The 19,414-nt window shown below is 43.0% G+C and overlaps 1 protein-coding gene across 1 annotated transcript in view; it reads right to left on the bottom strand.

Annotated features, from left to right (window-relative positions):
• Positions 1–19,414, bottom strand: part of CFAP61 (cilia and flagella associated protein 61) — a 212,687-nt gene that overhangs the window by 43,995 nt on the left and 149,278 nt on the right. Inside the window, exon 22 of the mRNA XM_090051987.1 lies at positions 15,778–16,070. Coding sequence (XP_089908113.1) covers positions 15,778–16,070 — 293 coding nt within the window. The remainder of the gene's footprint in view (positions 1–15,777; positions 16,071–19,414) is intronic.

Consider the following 19,414-nt stretch of genomic DNA (forward strand, 5'->3'; position numbering starts at 1 on the left):
TTTATACATACTGAGCATGTCTATGCATTAATTTACACATACCTAAACTTAATGTGTCTTAGCATAAGGCACATTAAGGTGATTTAGACGCATGTCTACACGTGGATGCCATGAGGCACCTTAATGCAGTTGGCTGGACAGCCTGCCCTGGTCAGCACCCTGGACAGCTCCCAGAAGCCCGTGGCAGCGTAGCCAGGCAGTGTAGCCCAGCGACGGCCAAGGGGGTGGGAGCCTCCAGTCCTCCCAGATGTGGTTGGCCTGGCCCTGGCCCCACCCCCAGCCCTAACCCCTTCCCTTTGTTTTTGCCTCCCCAGTGTCAGATGAGAGCAGGCTAGAGCCAAACCCATGGAGCCGCATGCTGCTGCTAGGTGCTGCCAAGAAGATATGGTGGGTGGTGTTCTGCAAAGTGTAGATGCTGGACCTGGAGCAGTGGTTCTGGCAGCAGCAGTTCCTGTCTGTGTGTGCTAAGTTGGCAGAGGGGACAGAAGACATGAGGGTTCCTGTCAAAGCACAAGGGCCAGGCTGGGTGGGGGCTTGGCCAAGGGCTGGATCAGGTGGGCCAAGGAGAGAGCTGAGTCCCCACCCTCATGCCTTCTGCCCCCTCTGCTGACTTACTGCATACCGACAGGGACTGGTGCTGCCAGAACTGCCACTCCAGCTCCAGCATCTGCGCCTTGCAGAACAGAACCTGGTGTGTCTTCTTGGCAGCGTCCAGCAGCAGTGTGAGGCCCCGTCAGCTCAGCTCTGGCCAGCTCTGTCAGATAGTGTTAAAGCGCCTTATGGCATCTACACATGGGTTAGAATGCCTTAACTAATCACACCTAAATTTGATACTTGCAGGTATTGAATTTAGGCATGATTAGCCTAAAATTGCCATTTTAAGGCGCATTAAGGGCACACACATGCCCTTAATGTGTCTTGAAAATGGCTAATGCACCTTAAGTCACCATGTGTAGATGTGCCCACTTTTAAATTATAACAACCAATATTGAGAATTATTTAAACGGATCTAGAGCCAGGTTTATTTCACTATGAATATTATGAATTCTATTAATTTTGGTTAACTAGATATCATTTATTTAAATACTAATGATCTAATATTTAGTATCTTAAATATCCTGAAAGTATGTACATATTGTTCCTATGACATTATAAAGATATGACATATAATGCAAATTCCTTTTTTCAAATGTATAAACCAAACTGAAAAACACAGTACTGAGAGAAAGTAACACAATGTTGTGTCTTAGAAAAAATATTGCATTTTCCAAGTATTTTTGTACTGCTGTGGTTAATATTTACAAGAAATCTATCCTACCATAGTTGCCAGATTCATTTTTATACATTACAAATCTAATAATTTTCTATTTTTCAATGAACCAACATTTGGAATGACTTCAAACACTTATTAGTAAAGGAAGACAATTAAATGATAAGATAAACTGGTCAAGTAAAAGATTTTTCCACAGAAATAGAATGACACCATCTTTCTATTAAGTTTCCTTTATTGTATGCCATGTGCTCTTTCTTTTACAAGGTTTGCTTCTCTTTCTAAACTTAATATCTTTGCAGGACAAGAACAAAGGAACATGCAATGAAATTAAAAAGTAGCTAATTCAAAATTGATAAAAGGAAACATTTTTTATTCAAAGTCTAATTAGACTGTGGAACTCATGCCAATGGAAGTTGCTGAAGCCAAGAGCTCAGCAAGAGTCATAAAGGGATTGGTTATGTATATGAAGAACCAGAATGATGATGAAAATTATAAAGGAATATTAACCATCAAGCTTTTGGGCTGAAAACCAAATGCTCTTAGAAAACAGGTTGAGATGTGATAGGAAAGGTTATTTCACACCTGTCCACATCTGTTTTCAGCAAACTGTCTCTGGGGCCATGGTGAGTCTCTGGATTAGAGGAATCTCAGGTCTGATCCAGGCTGGCAATTCCTATGTTCTTATAACTGAAGTTTTTAGTATGTAAGTGTGTGGCAGTATGTATTTAGGAAAACCACAGGCATTCTTTTCATACTGCAATAAGGATGCAGCAGTTCAATATATTTTTGGGTTTGGGAAGTTGTTAATTTTAAACAATAAGACAATAATTTACAAATAAGTTATTGATTGTTCCTCCAGGCATGTTTATTTTGTCAAAGACAACAAACTGTAGGGAGACACCTCATCCCACTCCACTGAACCTCAAAATAATGTAGCCACCTTCAGAGCAGCATGGGGGATATACCAAAGCTCTCTGTTTCATGTACTTATTGGTACATGCTGGCCCTGTGATGGTATAGAATATATACCATCTGTACTGATGGTATAACATATACCCTCTGCACTGAATATTCACCCTTGTGAGAGATAGCAATGCTGATACCAGGGTGTTTTGAGCAAACTGTGTCTACCGGGCCACTTGCTGCTCTTTCCCACAGCAAATTTCAAAGATCCAAAAAGATGAACAGCCTCAAACTCCCTTCAATTTCTTTTTGGTGGGAATTCAATAGGGAAAGGAACCTTTCACAGGTAAAAAAAAAACATTTGGAGAATAAGATACTGGACAATTAACCTTCTTTTACTGGACAAAAGGAAGACTAAAGCGTGGAGAGATGAAACAAGTGTACTTATTAAAAAGGGGAGGAGGATAATTTACTGCAGGTTCAGCTGAACCTGCTGCAACTGTTTTGTATGTCTTCTCTATGCTGTGGTAAATGGAAGTTAAACCATAATAATTTACAATTGGCCTTGTGGCCTTTTCTCAGGTGTATGTTATTGGGTATGTTCTGACCACTAACAAGGAAAGGTCTCAAGAGCTTTGAGAAACAAGACTCCAACACCAAATCTATAGAGGTACAGACACGAGAGGAAATACCACCCTGAGAAGCTCAGGTAACCCCAACAGTAGACAGATTCATCATTTTGACAGCTAGGGTATTGCAAGGTCAGTGATGATGACTCCTACCTTGAACATATGAGGTTACAAGCTGAAATAACAACCCATGTGACTTGGATGAATTCAGAACCTAATTCTGAATGTTTGAAGTGTAACAGATGACAATGCCAAAAGTAACAGGGAGCTGAATTGTTCAAAAACTACTGCTTTTCAATACAGCAAAAAAATCTCATCAACTATGCTACAATCTGGAAGTCAGGTTGCCAATGTAGTCAATATAGGACTACACTGAGAAAGTGGAAGTGGAAGAGACAGGTTGTGTAATTTGGAAAACAATGCAAGATCTGATGTATGATATTGGAACAAAACTGCCATTTTCAACATCTTGATCTGCTACTTTAACATCTTGCCCAAGTCTCAACCAATTTGCAGACATATATACTAAACCAGTGAGGGTCAACCTTTTGGCAAGTGTGTCATAAATAAGTGCCACACCTTCCCCTAAGTGTCACTCCGATCCAGTCCCCTTCCCAATCTGCTGCTCTGCTTTCTGCTTCCTCCCCCATGCTGACTGATTTTCTCCTTGCTCTCTGACTGATTTTCTCCTTCACTTTCTGCTTCCTGCCTTATGTCACTGTGTTCCCTGTCCTCTCCTCAGTCTGCCACATGCCACACACTTATGCTGCCCATGCCATTTGTGGCATCCCTACCATAGGTTGGTCACCAAACCATTGGAGTAAAAATAAACTCACAAAGAAATTCCCAATTCCGCTTTAAGGAAAAGTGAGTGTGTCAATGAAGTTGGGTCTTGCTCAACTCATAAGTGATCTCTTTAGCAGAACTGGAGACAAGATGTATTCTCAGCAATAAAGGAGCCCATTCAGGTTCATGCCCTAGTCTAAGCAATGTCTGACCTTATGAAAAGGATTCAGATTACATCTGGGAATGCTCTATTTATACAATACATAATAGGCACATCTACATGTGCACATTTATTATTCAGTAACCAAAATTGCTGCGCAGTATGGGCACACGTCTACACATGAACACCCATATTGTGCAGTAAATATGGTGACTTATGCTAATTTGAGTGTAAATTTGATACCTGCATCATGCAGGTAGCAAATGTACACCTGGCTAGTTACTGTGCAGTAATGCACATGTAGATACCTTACTATGCAGTAACACTGTGTGCAGACTGACTTGGGACTAACTTTAGTCCCAAGTCAGTCCACACTCAGCATTAATGTACTTTAATGCCTGCATGTGTAGATGCTGACCTAATACCACTTACTGCACAGTAACTCTTTGTGCAACAAATTTAAGTTGGCATAAATGCACGCTCAGACACAAGATATTTGTTTTTCTGGCAGATGAGTCTCTGTTTCTGGTCAACAGGAGAGTCTTGCAAACTGGACAAATCAGTTTCAGGGTAGCTTTTCCCTACAACTTTTAAAAAGACTGAACAAGAACAGGTGGATATATTTCTTGCTGGAGTCTTTGATCCCAGCTGACTTCCTGCCTATGGAGGGGAAGTGGGGGCTGGACCCGAAGATCTCTCAAGGTTCCTTACAGCCCCTAATGTCTATGAAATCTATGAAGAAGAATGTTCTGGTTTACCATCAAGAAATATTACCATAGACAATAAAACAGATGAGACAGACATTCCCTGATAAACACATGTAACAATTACATTCTGTATTTTGAATGAGCTGAGATATTAGTGACCCAGGATGAAACAGCATCAACAAAACTTCCCTTCATTGGCAGCATCATGAAAGCTACAGATATGGCCTGAATAAAGTTATTACCCAATTTCATCCTTAAATAATTTACCTATGGACTGAAATCTAGCTATTGATATGAATGCTTTGACCTCTGCCAGAAGAAGCCAAGATAGCAAGGTTTGCTTTCTCTCCCTCCCTTTTTTGTGAAACTGATTTAAAAGAAAAGCCTTCCATGGGTTCTCATGGCAATTTGAAGTTGTATGACAGTTTGTTACAGAATTTGTTTCATAATGAGTGATGTTATGTTCACACCACCTTGTAAGGGGAAATCTTCACGTGCAATGGGCAAGGAGCAGCACTACAGACAGCCAATTCTGTGGAATCAGTATTCTTAACCTCATCGCACAGTTACACAAGTTTAAGGAATTTCTCCTTGGGTGCAGTCACTATCTCAGTACTTGGGTTAGGGTAAGTTTAAAAAATATGAGAACACTCTAACTTATCTGTGCTTGAAGCAGATGCCTACTATGCCCAAACAAAGAACAAAAGTTCAAGGTCATCCATGCACCATAATAGAGTATAGTCTAGGACTAAAGCAATAGGTGCAGAACCAAAGGTCCAATTCTAAACAGATCCGAGAGCCCTTTGATGCAACCTGGAAGGATATGTGGGTCTAATGCTATTTCTGCAGTTGCTGGATTTCTTTAGGCAAGTAATATGCCAGCTAAGCTGGTGTGGTTACTGTACAAAACCTTGACATCTGACTCAGATGACTCAGGCTGTTGTGAGAACATTAATGTCCAATATAGTGGGCACTGTGCTTCATCAAATAATTTGTCACATCCTACAACACTGCTCATAAGCCCAGGACTGAGTCAATACGTGTAGGTCCAGAGATGTTCCAGGTGTTCAAACCTTTTTAGAAGAATGAGGAAGAAGCTGGTGTTATTGTCCATGAATATCACAGACACTTCTGTTTAGCTGTTTGATATTATCCTACCTGACAGCACAGAGTTAAACCAAAGGACATTCTTAAAGGGGAAATAAGAACTGAAACACAATGATAGAGATTATACACCTCAAGGTATCAATGGGAAAACTGTAAACTGGGGAACATGAACTGTTTCCACTAAGCTAATAAGATGTACTCTTCCAAGGACCAAACTTAGGATCAAGGGGATATTAAATCACTTAAGCCTCCAGGAGGAAGGGTAGTTGAACATGTAGAAGTGGCTGGAGGTGGCAATTTGACAGAGGGAATGCTATAGGGGCTATCTGAGGGATCTGAGAAGTCTGAGAGGAGCTATAGGGGCTATCTGAGGGGCCAAGAGAGGGGTCTGAGAAGTCTGAGAGGAGCTAACCCAAAACTTGCAAGGAAACAGCAGAACTGAGAAAAGAATTATGTTTAGATGAGGACTAATGCACTTTGTTGTTTTAGCCCTTTTCTATGCCTCCTATGTACCTTTGGGTAAATAAAAATGCTATGATTTGAAAAAGCTATTTTTGAGACACTTCATTCAGCCATTAGTCATGGGCCTCTGGAGGAAAAGGGGTTACAGGTGCCACTGGGTCTGTGGCATTAATATGGAAAATAAATGAAGTTCCACCCCCAGATTCAAGCCAAGAATAACTGAGCTATGGTGTTCCACTCTTGACAAAAATGAAGGAAGTCAGGTTTGATCCTGAAGGGTGCACTGAAGAGGAGAGTCTCAATCCTGTAACTTTGACAATTTAGCATTAAACTAGAACAATCCGTTGGGTCTGAGTATATTAGTGTCTGGCAGGAGAGCTGTACTGCTACCCAGTACATCCACAGGTGGTGGATAGAGGGATGACCTTCAAGGAAGTTAGCTGTGAAATAAGCAGGGGTAACTGACAAATAAGCAGTCATGGACCAAGCAGTGGCAGCACCACCAGGATGTAGTGAGGACAGCAGATGGCAATGCTTTCCCTCCTGAGAAGCCACATAGATCTTTTGATGGTGTTGTGACATGGTGAGTACCGGTCACCGCTATAATAAGCCTGCTCAGTCCCCAGCCATGGGTCTACAAGTCATCTACAGTGCAGCAGGCAAAATATGTTAGAATCTCAACAGCTGCAAAGGCAGAAGAAGGTTGCAGCAGAATAAGATCCCCAGTTGTCTTGTCCTCCTTGCCATTAGATTATGGTCCCGTTCTGTCAAGACTCATGTGGAAGCTGATGTGCAACAGCTTCTCCATGATAAAAGAAATCATGCACAGGCATCTTCCATGAAAATGGCTTCTCCAGCACATTTTTTCAAGCCCGTTGGTGACCAGCTAGTGATGATGGGAGCAGAATTCTGAAGTCTAGAAGCTCCTATTCATAAACTGGCATGAGGTGGCAGTTACAAGCAGGTTGTCTAGCACTTGGACAAGGACAGGAGTGAAATTTGGCAGCTGTAATTGAGACTCAGCAGCCAATTTCCGGATCCGCTCTGCTCACCCCACATGGGGAGGTCTACCTTCTTCCTGACTGGATGACCATGTCTAGGGGTCAAAATCAATGAGGATAAACTTTCAGTTTTAGGACCTGGAACATCAGGACTCTCATGGACCAGGCTAACAGTGAACATGAAGAGTGCTGCATAGCAATCATGGTTCAAGAACCCAGGCAACACAACACTGATATTGCTGCACTGAGAAAGATCTGGTGAGCAGGAGATGGGCAGCTCAAGAAGAACATGAAAGTGGCTATACTTTCTTCTGGAAGGGTAAACAGGAAGGAGAACACCAGCTTTGTGGAGCTGGTTCTCCCATCAGGAATGAACCTATAAATCAACTCAATGAGTTCCCTATCAGAATTAATGAGTGCCACATGACCCTCTATCTTAAACTGATGGGGAGCCCATATGCCACTGTCATCTATGCGTATGCCCCAATTCTTGATGCCATCGATGAAGTCAAGGAGGAATTTTACACCAACCTTGACCAAGTCTCTTATGACATTCCAGAGGGACACAGACTTATTCTTCTCAGGGATTTCAACGTCAGATTTGGGAAGAACTCAAACCTCTGGAATGGAACCATCGACAAGGAAGGAATAGGAAAGATCAGTGGCATCCTCCTCTTGACCAAATGCACAGAATATGGACTCACCATCGCTAACACTCTATTCTACCAGAAAAACAGGCACAAGACATCATGGCAACACCTGCAATCTAAGCATTGGTACCTGATTGCCTACATCATTGTTTGTGCCCAAGATCGCAAAGATGTCTACAACACCCGAGCTATGCTAGGAGCTGATGACTGCTGGATTGATCACCACTCATTTGCTCAGTTATGTCACTCAAATGAGCTCCCAAATGATGGCTGCAGCAGAAGCAATCCCAATGGAAGATCAACGTTGAAGGACTCAAGGACCCAAAAGTGAGACCTCTTTAACGAGTGCCTCAATGAAAAACTGGCAGATTTCAATCAACAACAGTGGGAGAATGTCAGCAGGTCTGTCTTCAAGTCCATCATCATCAGTGACTGTGAAGAGACACTTGGATTCTCTACCAGGAAACATCAACACTGGTTTGACAGGAACGACTGTGAGATCCAAGAGTTGATTGACTGTAAGCACAAGGTCTTTGGGCTTGGCAGAATGACAACAACTCCAAGCAAAAGAAACTGAATCTCCTACAAGCCAAGGCAGAGATCCAAAGGAAGACCCATGATATGAAGAACAAATGCTGGGAAGACAAGGTGAAAGAGATTCACCATCTTGCTGACATTCATGATACGTGCAGTTTCTTCAGTGCCACCAAAGCCATCTGTGGTCTGAGCACTAAGGGACCAACCCCTTTGAGACCTAAAGATGGAGGAGACCTCATCAAAGAAAGGGGAGCCATCAATACCCATTGGAAGGAGTATTTCAAACATCTTTTCAATGGAGACTCTGTTATTGATGAGAGTGTTCTTAACTCCATCTGGCAACACCCAGTCAGAGATGATCTTGGAATCTCTTCAACACTTGATGTGGTGAGGAACACCATCAAACAGATGAAGAATAACAAGGCAGCTGGAGCTGATGGAATCCCTTCAAAATCTTCAAGCGGGGGGAGAGGAGCTCATATCATAGTGCCATGCCCTCATCTTAAGGATTTGAATGATGAGGAAATTCCAGATGACATCAGGGATGCCATGATTGTGACAATCTTCAAGAAAGAAGACAAGTCTGACTGTGGAAATGACAGAGGGATCACACTGATGTCCACCAAAGGAAAGATCACTGCAAGAACCCTCCTGAACTGTCTCCTTCTACTTGCTGAACAGCTCCTCCCAGAATCTCAGTGTGGGTTTAGGACATCAAGAGGCACAACTGACACAATCTTCACAACTTACCAGCTGCAGAAAAGATGCTGGGAACAATATAAACCTCTCTACATGGCCTTTGACCTCACAAAAGCCTTCAACTCTGGAGAATGTTGTGTATTTTCCATACTACAGAAGCCATCTCTCACAGTAGACTGTCATCAATGAAGAAATCCAACATTACTTCAAATGTACAAGTGCAGCCTTCAGACACCTGAAGAAATGGGTGTTCAAAGATGGTGACATCAGATCCAAAACCAAGCTCAGGGTTTATCAAGCAGGTGTGATACCTGCTTTACTGTACAGAGCTGAGACATGGACAATGTACAGGAAACACCTCAAGTTGTTCGAGAAGTACCATCAACATTGCCTGCAGAAGATCCTTTGAATACAGTGGGAAGATAGATGCACTAACACTAGTGTCCTCTTGCAAGCAAACACCACAAGCATTGAGGTGATGATCATCCAACATCAACTTTGCTGGGGTATCCACATCATTTGGATGCCTGACTCCAGATTCTCAAAGCAAATCTTATTCTCCCAGCTCAGTCAAGGCATATACTCAAGAGAAGAGCAGAGAAAGTACTTCAAGGATGTTCTCAAAGCCAACTTGAAAAAGTACATCAACATCAACTCACGGGACACTATTGCCCAGGATTGCCCCAAATGGAGGAAGAGTCTAGTATAAGGATCTCAGTACTTTGAAACCTTACAACAACAACAAAAAAGTGACAGAAAAGTGGGAGTGAAAGAAACAGCATATCATGGACTGAATCAAGAATCCAGAGCCACCCACCCTGTAGGGAAACACGTGTCCGAATTTCAGCAGAGTCTGTCAACCTGTGGATTAGCCTCCTCAGCCATCTTCAGATTCACAGATAAGACAAACATGGAAGGCAATCAACCTCAACTGCAAGGGATTGCCAAAGTAAAGTATATTACTGTAATGGCAATGATTTGAGATTTTGGCACCAAATTAAATCAACCAAACTGATGGTGCCAGAACACATGAACTAACTTCAGTCAACATGATGAGATCTGGAGACCTGGACCCTAATGCTAAATCGGTCAACCAGGGGCCTCACTGACCCAGTGATGGTGTTAGAAACTCTGCATTAAGTTATCTTGACTCAAAAGGATCCCAAGAACTTGGTGCCAGCTGGCACTGGGATATTAGTATCAGGCTAAGAACAAGAAGATGAATGCTGTTTAACCTGAGTGCAGAACCAGTGAAGTCAGTGCTAGACTTTTAAGTTGCCAGACTTAATCAACTGGGCCTGAAGAGTGTGTGAGGCAGTGGTTCTACTTTTTCTGGTCATCCAGTTGATACCCTTGGCCAAACAAATACCATTTTTTCTTTCATCTGCAACCTGAAGAAACTTCTACTAATTGTAAATCTAGCCAGCTAAAAGTAGCATCTAAATCAATCAAAGGAAAGGGAGAAACCAGTGAAGAAAGTACAGAAAAACTCAAGTGTTTGAACCATTGACAGTCAAATTCCTTTGTTGGTAAAGGAAAGAAAGGAAGGTGAGGCCCCCTGCTCCATGAATCCCCTCTGGGTTTGAATACAGTTTCTATTGCAGCCCTACTGAACATTTGTAGAATCTGCAAAATGTTTGCTTGAAGCTCTAAACATGCATAATGATAAAAAAGAAGTTTCCCTTACTGAAGTGTGATGTGGGACAGTGAAATTGGAGTCACTTCAAATATTATCTTGAGTGCCATGTACACCTGATGATCGTTTTGGGCAGTTCTGCCATTTTTGTTCATGAAGGAATCCTCAGTCTACTGAAATCAATGTAGAGTGTCCTGCAGATTTTGACTGGCTTTGACTAGGCCAAAAATACAGATGGAATATGGGTGAGCACAGTAAATCAGTCTTAAAAGATGATTTGGCAAAGGTTGGCAAAATGACCAGTGATCAACAATGAGTTTATGCAGTTGCTCATTTAGGGCAGATACAAATGTTGGTGGTACTATGGAGCCTGTCATACAGGATGCAGGGCGGTTTGGAGTTTTTGGAGGTATGTAATTGAGAAAAGGGTGGTAACGTATCATAATGATCTAATAAGGCATTCAACCTAGCTTGGAGAAAGAGAGAGGAAAAAGAGAGGGCATGATGGTTGGTACCCCTGGCAAAGGGGAGCCCTGTAGCAGGAGATGAGAGGTCCCAGGATGTGTCTAATTTTTTGTACATGAAAACATTTAACAAATGGTATATTGTTAAAGGAATACCAACCATGTGGTTTGGTTTAAAATTAGACTTGCCAAAGTTGTGATGCTATCCAGAGAAAAGGCAAGGAAATTGTACCTTCTGGTAAGCTGCCTGATAACATGCATGGCATTGTTATGGAGGGAAACAGCAGGGGACCATCGTTACAACTTTCAGCTTAGGTGATATCTATAAGACTTTCACTAACTAAAGTGGAGAAAGAGGAGACTGCTGCTCAGAGTAAAGAGGAGCGTTCGTGCTGCTGTGCACTAGCAGCTCCTCTTCTAGTCCCTAACAGGTCTTGATTGGTTGTTCAGAGGGGTCCTCAGGTGGCAGAAGGTAGTGGTACTGCAGCCACTTGCTATGGAACCTGTGGGGAGGAAGAGATTGGAATGTGTGAGAGGGAGGGGAAGGCTTGTGGTTCATTCCCTCCAGCTTTGTGGGAACGACAGAGACTTCAGGTAAGTGAATGAGGAGGGGGGGTACTGTGGGGGTAGTGACACGGAACACAGCCAGGGTCCCTGCCCTGTTGCTGCCTCCAGCCTGGAGCTTGTGTGAGGCCTCCACCCAGACAGGCCCCCTGGATGGGTTGGCAGTGCCCTGGCCCCCTGTCTGCAGGGGGGTTGCCTGAAGGGACCTCTGATGCACAGGGGTAGCATGAAGGCCTGTCCCACATGTGCCTGGATTGAGGCCCAGGAAGGGGCAGGTGAGGGAACTCCAGGCAGAGGACAGCAAGCTGCGGGGGATCAGGGCAATTGAAGATGAGATTGATGGCTACTTACATTCTCTGCAGGACAAGATGCCTGGAGGAGAAACTGAGAAGGAATGCCCTGAAGCAGGTGCTGGTGAGTGGAGGATGGTCACCTCAGGGGCCAGACCTCTCACTGCAGAGATAGCTCCCTTGGTGCAGTTGGGGAACAAATATGAGGCCCTGGCTGCACTGGAGGAATGTGCAGTGGGGGAAAGTGCACTAGAGGGGCCTGCCACCATCACTGAGCAAGTTGAGGGCTGGCCAGGTGAGCAGAAGAGGAGAGGCTGCATTATCGTTGTGGGTGACTCCCTGCTGAGAGGAACAGAGGGACCCATCTGTCATCTGGATCCCACAGTGTGTGAGGTCTGCTGCTTGCCCAGAGCCAGGATCAGGGATGTCACAGCGAGAATTCCTGACCTCATCCAGGTCTCTGACAACTATCCCATGGTCCTCATCCATGTGGGAACAAATGATGTGGCCAGGAGTAATCCAGAATGTATCATGAGTGACTACAGAACTCTGCAGACCAGGCTTAGGAAGACAGGGGCACAGGTGGTCTTCTTGTCAATCCTTCTGGCCAGCGGTCGCAGTAGGCATCATGTCATCTGTGTCAGAGAAGTCAACCCGTGGCTCTGGAGTTGGTGCCATCGTGCAGGTTTTGGCTTCCTGGACCACGATCCACAATTCCATGCAAAGGACCTCCTGGGACATGATGGGCTTCATCTCTCCACAAAACGTAAGAGTCTCTTTTCTTACAGGTTGGCTGACCTCCTACATTGGGCTTTAAACAAAATACGAAGGGGGATGGGGAGGCAGGAGATGGAGAGAGTCTAGAACTTACAAACTGTGAGACATGCAGCAGTACACCCCAGGTAAGTACCAAGGGGCCCTTTGGGCATCAGAATGGAGGGGCACCAAAGGCACTGTCTGGCAGGCTCAAGTGCCTCTATACTAATGCTAGGAGCATGGGGAACAAACAGGAAGCACTCACACTCCTGCTTGCAGATAATAACTTTTATTTAGTGGGGCTAACAGAAACCTGGTGGGACCCTACCCATGACTGGGCAGTATACATTGAGGGCTATAGGTTGTATAGATGGGACAGAGTAGGGAGGAAAGGGGTGGAGGTTGCTTTCTATGTTAAGGAGCATTATACATCTACCCTAATCAAAATGGGATCAGAAGAGGAGAAAGTTGAGGCATTGTGTGTTGGGATACACGGAGGTCGAGGGGAAAGGGATTTGGTGGTGGGGGTCTGCTACAGACCACCACACCAGGTGGAAAAGGTGGACTTGAAATTCTTGAGGCAGCTTTCAGAGGCCGTTCAGTTTAGGGACATGGTTGTCATGCGAGACCTAACCTACCCTGACATCTGCTGGGAGGAGCAGTCACCCAAATCCAGCCATTCACATAGGTTCTTAACCTGCGTGCAGGACCTAACCTAACGCAGGAGGTATACGGTCCCACTAGTGGGAATGCTTTACTGGACTTGGTGTTGGCTACAAGGGAGGACTTGGTAGGGGACCTGCAGATTCCTGGTCACCTTGGGGACAGTGACCACCAATCAATCAAATTCACCATATGGTGTAGGGTGGGTAAGATAACTAGTAGGGTGGAAGTGCTTGACTTTAGGAAGGCTGACTTCAGTGTGCTCAGGAGTCTAGTCAATAATGCACTGCAGGATCAGAGTATTGGCAAGATGGGAGTCCAGGAAAGGTGGTCATTTCTAAAGGAGGCAATCTTTCAGGTGCAGAGGGAGACTATCCTAGTATGAGACAAAAGGGGGAAAGGAGCCAAAAAACTTCCTTGTCTAAACAGGGAAATCCAGGGAAGCCTAAGGGCAAAAAAAGGAGGCATATAGGTGGTGGAAGCAGGGGGAAGCTACCAAGGAGGAGTATGCCTACTTGGCCTGCACTTGCAGGGAGGCAGTTGGAAAACCCAAAGTAACTACAGAGCTGAGGCTGGCAAAAGAAATTAAAGGCAACAAAAAGTCTTTTTTTAGGTATGTGGGGAGTAAAAGGAAGGTGCAGGGCAGCATAGGACCCCTACTGAACAAGAAGGAGCAATTAATGACAGATAGGGGGTTCAAGGCTGAGCTATTCAATAAGTTTTTTGCCTCAGTGTTCCTGAACAGGGGTCAAGATAAGTCTCCTAATGAGTTCTTAGATGGGCAGAGGGACACCAGCCCACCAACTGTCGACGCTGACTTGATGCAGAGTCACTTGGATGGAATGGATGTGTTCAGGTCGGCAGGCCTGGATGAGCTGCGTCTGAGAGTACTGAAGAAACTGGCTGGTGTCATAGCAGAACTGCTGGCACGGCTTGTTCGAGCACTTGTGGTGCTCAGGTCAGGTCCCGGAGGACTGGAAAAAGGCCAATGTAGTCCCTATTTTCAGGAAGGGGAGAAAGGAAGATCTGAGTAATTATAGGCTAGTCAGTCTCACCTCCATCCTTGCACAAAAATATCCAGCACACCTACTGGCTGGGAAGTGACCCTCTCAGCAGCCCAGAAGCAGAAAGGGATCTCAGAGTCACAGTGGACTCCAAGATAAACATGAGTCATCAGAGTGATTAAATCATCAGCAAAGCTAACCGCATTTTATCATGCAGATGCATGACAAATAGATCCAAGGAGGTGATACTTCCCCTCTATGCAGCAATGGTCAGACTGCAGTTGGAGTACTGCATCCAGTTTTGCGCACTGTACTTCAAGAAGAATATTGATAGACTTAAGAGGGTCCAGAGAAGAGCCACTCGTATGGTTAGGGACTTACAGGACAAGCTCTATGAGTTGAGACTGAGGGACCTGGACCTCTTCAGCCTTCGCAAGAGAAAGCTGAGAGGTGATCTTGTGGCCGCCTGCAAATTCATTAGGGGGATGCAGCAAGGAATCAGAGATGCTCTGTTCACCAGGGTGCCCCTTGGGTTAACAAGGAGCAATGGTCACAAACTAACAGAGCAGATTTAAGCTAGGAAAAACTTCTTCATGGTAAGGGTGGCCAAAATTTGGAATGGGCTTCCAAGCAAGGTGGTGCTCTCCCTACCTTGTGGATCTTTAAGAGAAGGCTGTATAGACATCTGGTTGTCGGGTCATCTAACCCCAGCACTCTTTCCTGCCTAGGCAGGGGATTGGATTTGATGATCTGTTGAGGTCCCTTCTGACCCTAGCATCTATGAATCTATAAATGCTTAGTAGAGTATGGAGTATGCAGGCAAATGAGAGGTGTAAGGTAACTGCATTGGTGCCTGTAAGTGCATATCCTTAAACAGTTTTACACACTATAGCCCTTGCACATGCAACTAAGCCAACTAAGTATGGAAGTAAGGGTTAAGGACCTGGCCAAAACCTTGCATTTGGGCTGTGCATGGTGGCAGGCTGCCTAGCAGTGATGCTGATACAATATTATACCAATGTTGCATTCCTTAATTAAAAGAGCTCGTATTTACTTTCTCTTAGTACAGAAAAATCTATTTAAAATAGTTTTTAGAGTAGACTAAATTTTAGGCCTCTTAATATTAATACTTCTGTCTCACATTTAGAATTTCAGCTGTCTAATCAACACTAATAAGTGTTACTGTAGCTTTTAAATAATAAAAGTATTTTCAGAATTACTATGGGGAAAATTATTGGATAGGATTTGCTACTCAGCAGTGAACAGCTATTTGCATGTCAGTTGATATAAACATATTTTAATCCAAATCAGTTTGGAAATCTAAAATGGTTTTGCTTGGATTTAGGAAAATAAAATCCTTTAGATTAGTAAGTGAATGTTACATCCTCTAAATACACTGAATTCTACATACACCAGCTAGAGACTAGCTAGGTCTGATTGTCTTCTCAGGATGGAAAGAAGGAACACAATGAAAGCGTATACTTACCGAACACTGCAGTTTAAATGGTTTTGTATTACTAGTGAAAGAAGCACATGTTATAGGGTCTGGGTGGCTGCCTTCATTCCACTGTGCCAGTATACTGTCATAATAAACAGACACATCAGCCATTGACAGTGCTTCTTTAACAGCTCTTTCAATTGCATTGTTGTTAAGGCAAGTAACATTTGAGCTAAGTGGAAGTTGTATGAGGTGTATGCGAGAACCATTAATTCCAAGAGATAAGAGGGTTTCTACTGTGGTGTAAGTGTCAATTGTATTCCCATAGACAATGACATTCCCTAAAAAAAAGGAGAAAAAAAAATCTAAGATACACAATGAAAACCTTATTAGTGTAACTCAGATAATAATACAGAATTGCTCTCTTTGACCCTCTTATTTCTCTGATGCTATGAAGCAAACAATGTTACCTAGCAACAGTAGCTAAGATAATTTAGTAAAGAATCTGTACAAAACATCCCACAAAGTAGGGAAGTACTTAACACAGAAGAATGATATTAATTATGACCCCAGAATTTGAAACTATTTTGAATAAAAAAACTCTAGAATAAAGCCCTCTTTTATTTTGTTCCTTTCTGCCCCAGAATTATTTAGGGTGCCTTCTTAGGGAAACAGGATCAGAAGTAGGGCATTTGCTTACAAGAGAAACATAATTTAAAAAAAACATAATTAAACATAATTAAAAAAAAGTTATAAAGTTCATGTAGAAATGAGGCCAGAGCCTCTTCTTGAATTAAGAGCTGCAGGAAAGGATTCTGGAAAAGAGAATCTCCCCTCATAGAGATTTCCTCACAGTTTCATCCATTAGTGAGTGTTAAGGTCTATCTCACCCACTCCACAAAAAATAAACCCATCCAAAACCCAGAAAAATGCTTTGCAGTGAGGACAAGAACCTAGGACTTGCCTCAGTTAGGTACCTCCCTCTCTTGGTGTTCTAGATCTTGAATGAGAACAGATACCTTTCTTCCCCACACGTGGGCACTGTGAATTGCCTTTTGTAGGTACATAACTTTCCCCATTGACTGCTTAGTGGATAGTAGGTACTTAACCCTAGTTTGGAACACCTCCTGGGGCAAAGGGTTGACTTTTTTTAGGAATGCTGAAACCTATGTGGCACCTATGAGACTGATCATGGAAATTTACCTGTAAAAAAGTGAGGCATCTAGGGTGCCTGTAGGCACATGGAGAGGCTGCACCAATGTGCTGTAATTACAGCATATCAGAGCAGACTTCGTTAATAAAGTCTGCTGGAGCATGCTAATTTGTGCATTCCAGCAGCCTTTGCGTTTCATGTATCAGCATCCCCATGCTTCAAAATGGCAGCAGGGGCACTTTAACTAAAGCTCATCAAACAAGCTTTAGTTAAGGTATCCAGGTTGTAGTCATATTGGTCCTGAGGCAAAAGGAATCAAAATTCGTGGAAGAGGTGCTATCTTTTCATTAGATCTACTAGATATTTTCAAACAAATTATTTATTTGCAAGCTTTTGGGCACATTCACCCTTCATTTCATTTCTACCTAGGAGAACTTTTACAATCTCTGCTCTCTCCTATGCCTGATGAAGGGTGTGTGCCTGAAAGCCTGCAAATAAATAATTTGTTTGCAAATATCTAGCTGGTCTAATAAAAGATATCACCTCTTCTGTAAGTTCTGAAGCTTTAGTTACAGCACCCCCACTGCCATTTTGAAGTGTGGGGATGTTGATACATGAAATGCTGTGGGCACTTTATTAGCACCCCGCCCCGAGCATGTGCAAGAATGCTTCTAGGTAGTTTAAGTACCTCCTGGTTGTGTGACAACTGAGATGGGGTTTTGAGGATCACCTAAGTCTCTTTGCAGAACCAGCTCTTGATCTCTTGCCACCTCTTTGGCAGCACAGCTCCACTGAACCTATCTTAACAGATGGACTCCCATGCAACAGAGGATCCTGGAAGTGGGGTAGGGTTATGGGAATGGGAACATGCAAAGCAGGGCACACACAGCTTGAGGCTGTAACTTTTCCTGGTAAAGTCTGCAGAGCTGGTAGGAGGAGGATGTGTGTACCCTTGTCTGTCCCTTCTTTGTGCAGTCCTAGAGCAAAGGATTCTGGGGAACATAATGAAGGTTCTGCCTGGAATGGAATAGTGGGAATAGTTGGCCAGAGGTTCCAGGCCCTCCCTGCACACACAGAACCGGCCTGTGATCAGATAACCAACAAAATGTATAGGGAGGAATGTACTTCAAGGCAGACCAAAGCGTTGAAACAGTTCAGGCATTCCAATATGGAATATACATCTAGAATCTGTAGTGAAGATGAAGCTGGCTTTACTGAATTTACAGAGCAATGAAGAAGAGAGTTTGGGTCCACAACTTTATATCTGATAAAACTAGTCTGATCTTGATTTTGTAAGTTTTGGGGGGGGGGGGTGTTTTGTTTTTTGTATTTCAACATGCAAGGGGTTCTCTCTTTTTGCCCTGGTTACTGTGCTTACATTTCACTCAGAAAATATTTAAATGTGTGAGATGAAAAACATGAACAACTAAAGAGGATGGCTGAAAAAGGGAATGAGCAATTCTCATTGTGGCATAATACACAAACATTTTCATTCTGACTTTCAGGCCTGAAAGTCTCAGCAATCCAGAGTATAGCAATTAGGCAGGACAATCTTCTTCAGAGGAAAGGTCAGCTGCTATATTATATGTTGGCATTTCTGCATGTGTAAAATCAGAATTAAGCCCTGTATTTCTCAAGGGAAATTAATATCCTGTTTTATATAGTAACATTAAATGCAAATACATTAGATTAAGAAAAACAATGTTCCTTTACTGACCCTGTGTAAATCAACAATTTATGGTTTATGCTTATTGCAATATTAGAGAGTTTAGATTACAGTGATATTACTGTAGAAACTACACATATTCATTATAGATTAAAATTATGCCCATTAGATGGACAGGCAGCAATTCCTCAAGATGCTTTTATTATTTAACTGCATGAAAATGTATTTCTGTAAACATAATAATATTCACTGGAAAAAACAGAAGCCATAAATAAAGACCATTACAGTAGCTTTATCATTTAATATTTGATGCCCACGTTCCACAGCAGAATGCTCTCATTCATTTTCTGTAAGTAGAAACACAAGATTCCTATGACCCTAGCATGACCTGAATCCTTTCAGCTTGCAAAAAATAAAGTAAAAAACCTGTACTTGGTAGAGCAATAGTCACTCTGGTTGTTAATTCATGCACCGGAATTTTAATGCTACAGTATTTCTACAAACATGCTTTTAATAAAGCAGTAAACTCTGTTTAGGTAAAGAGAAAAATAATTGATCCATTTTGGGCCATTAAAGCAGTTTTGTTCTTTACTCCTATCCTGTTTTGTTCTGTTTTTTTTTTACTTTCATGGAAAGCAGAGAGGTAATAGGAGATGAATTTCAATTAGTTTCAATTAGATGTATAATATGTTACAGTGCATTAGGTGGCTGGATTTTATCAGAGGAACCTTAGCACCAGCTCTGCAGCTGATTCTAATCCTGCTGGGGGAGGTTCATTGGCAGAATGTGTTTCTGGGGCCTTGGCATAGAGGTGCAGGCTGTATGCAGCTCCAACCCTGGACCTGGTCCCTGGGCTTAGTACAGAC

The sequence above is a fragment of the Crocodylus siamensis genome, chromosome 1 (assembly GCF_052110815.1).
Source record: "Crocodylus siamensis isolate JL-2025a chromosome 1, ASM5211081v1, whole genome shotgun sequence".
Taxonomy (NCBI): Eukaryota; Metazoa; Chordata; order Crocodylia; family Crocodylidae; genus Crocodylus; species Crocodylus siamensis.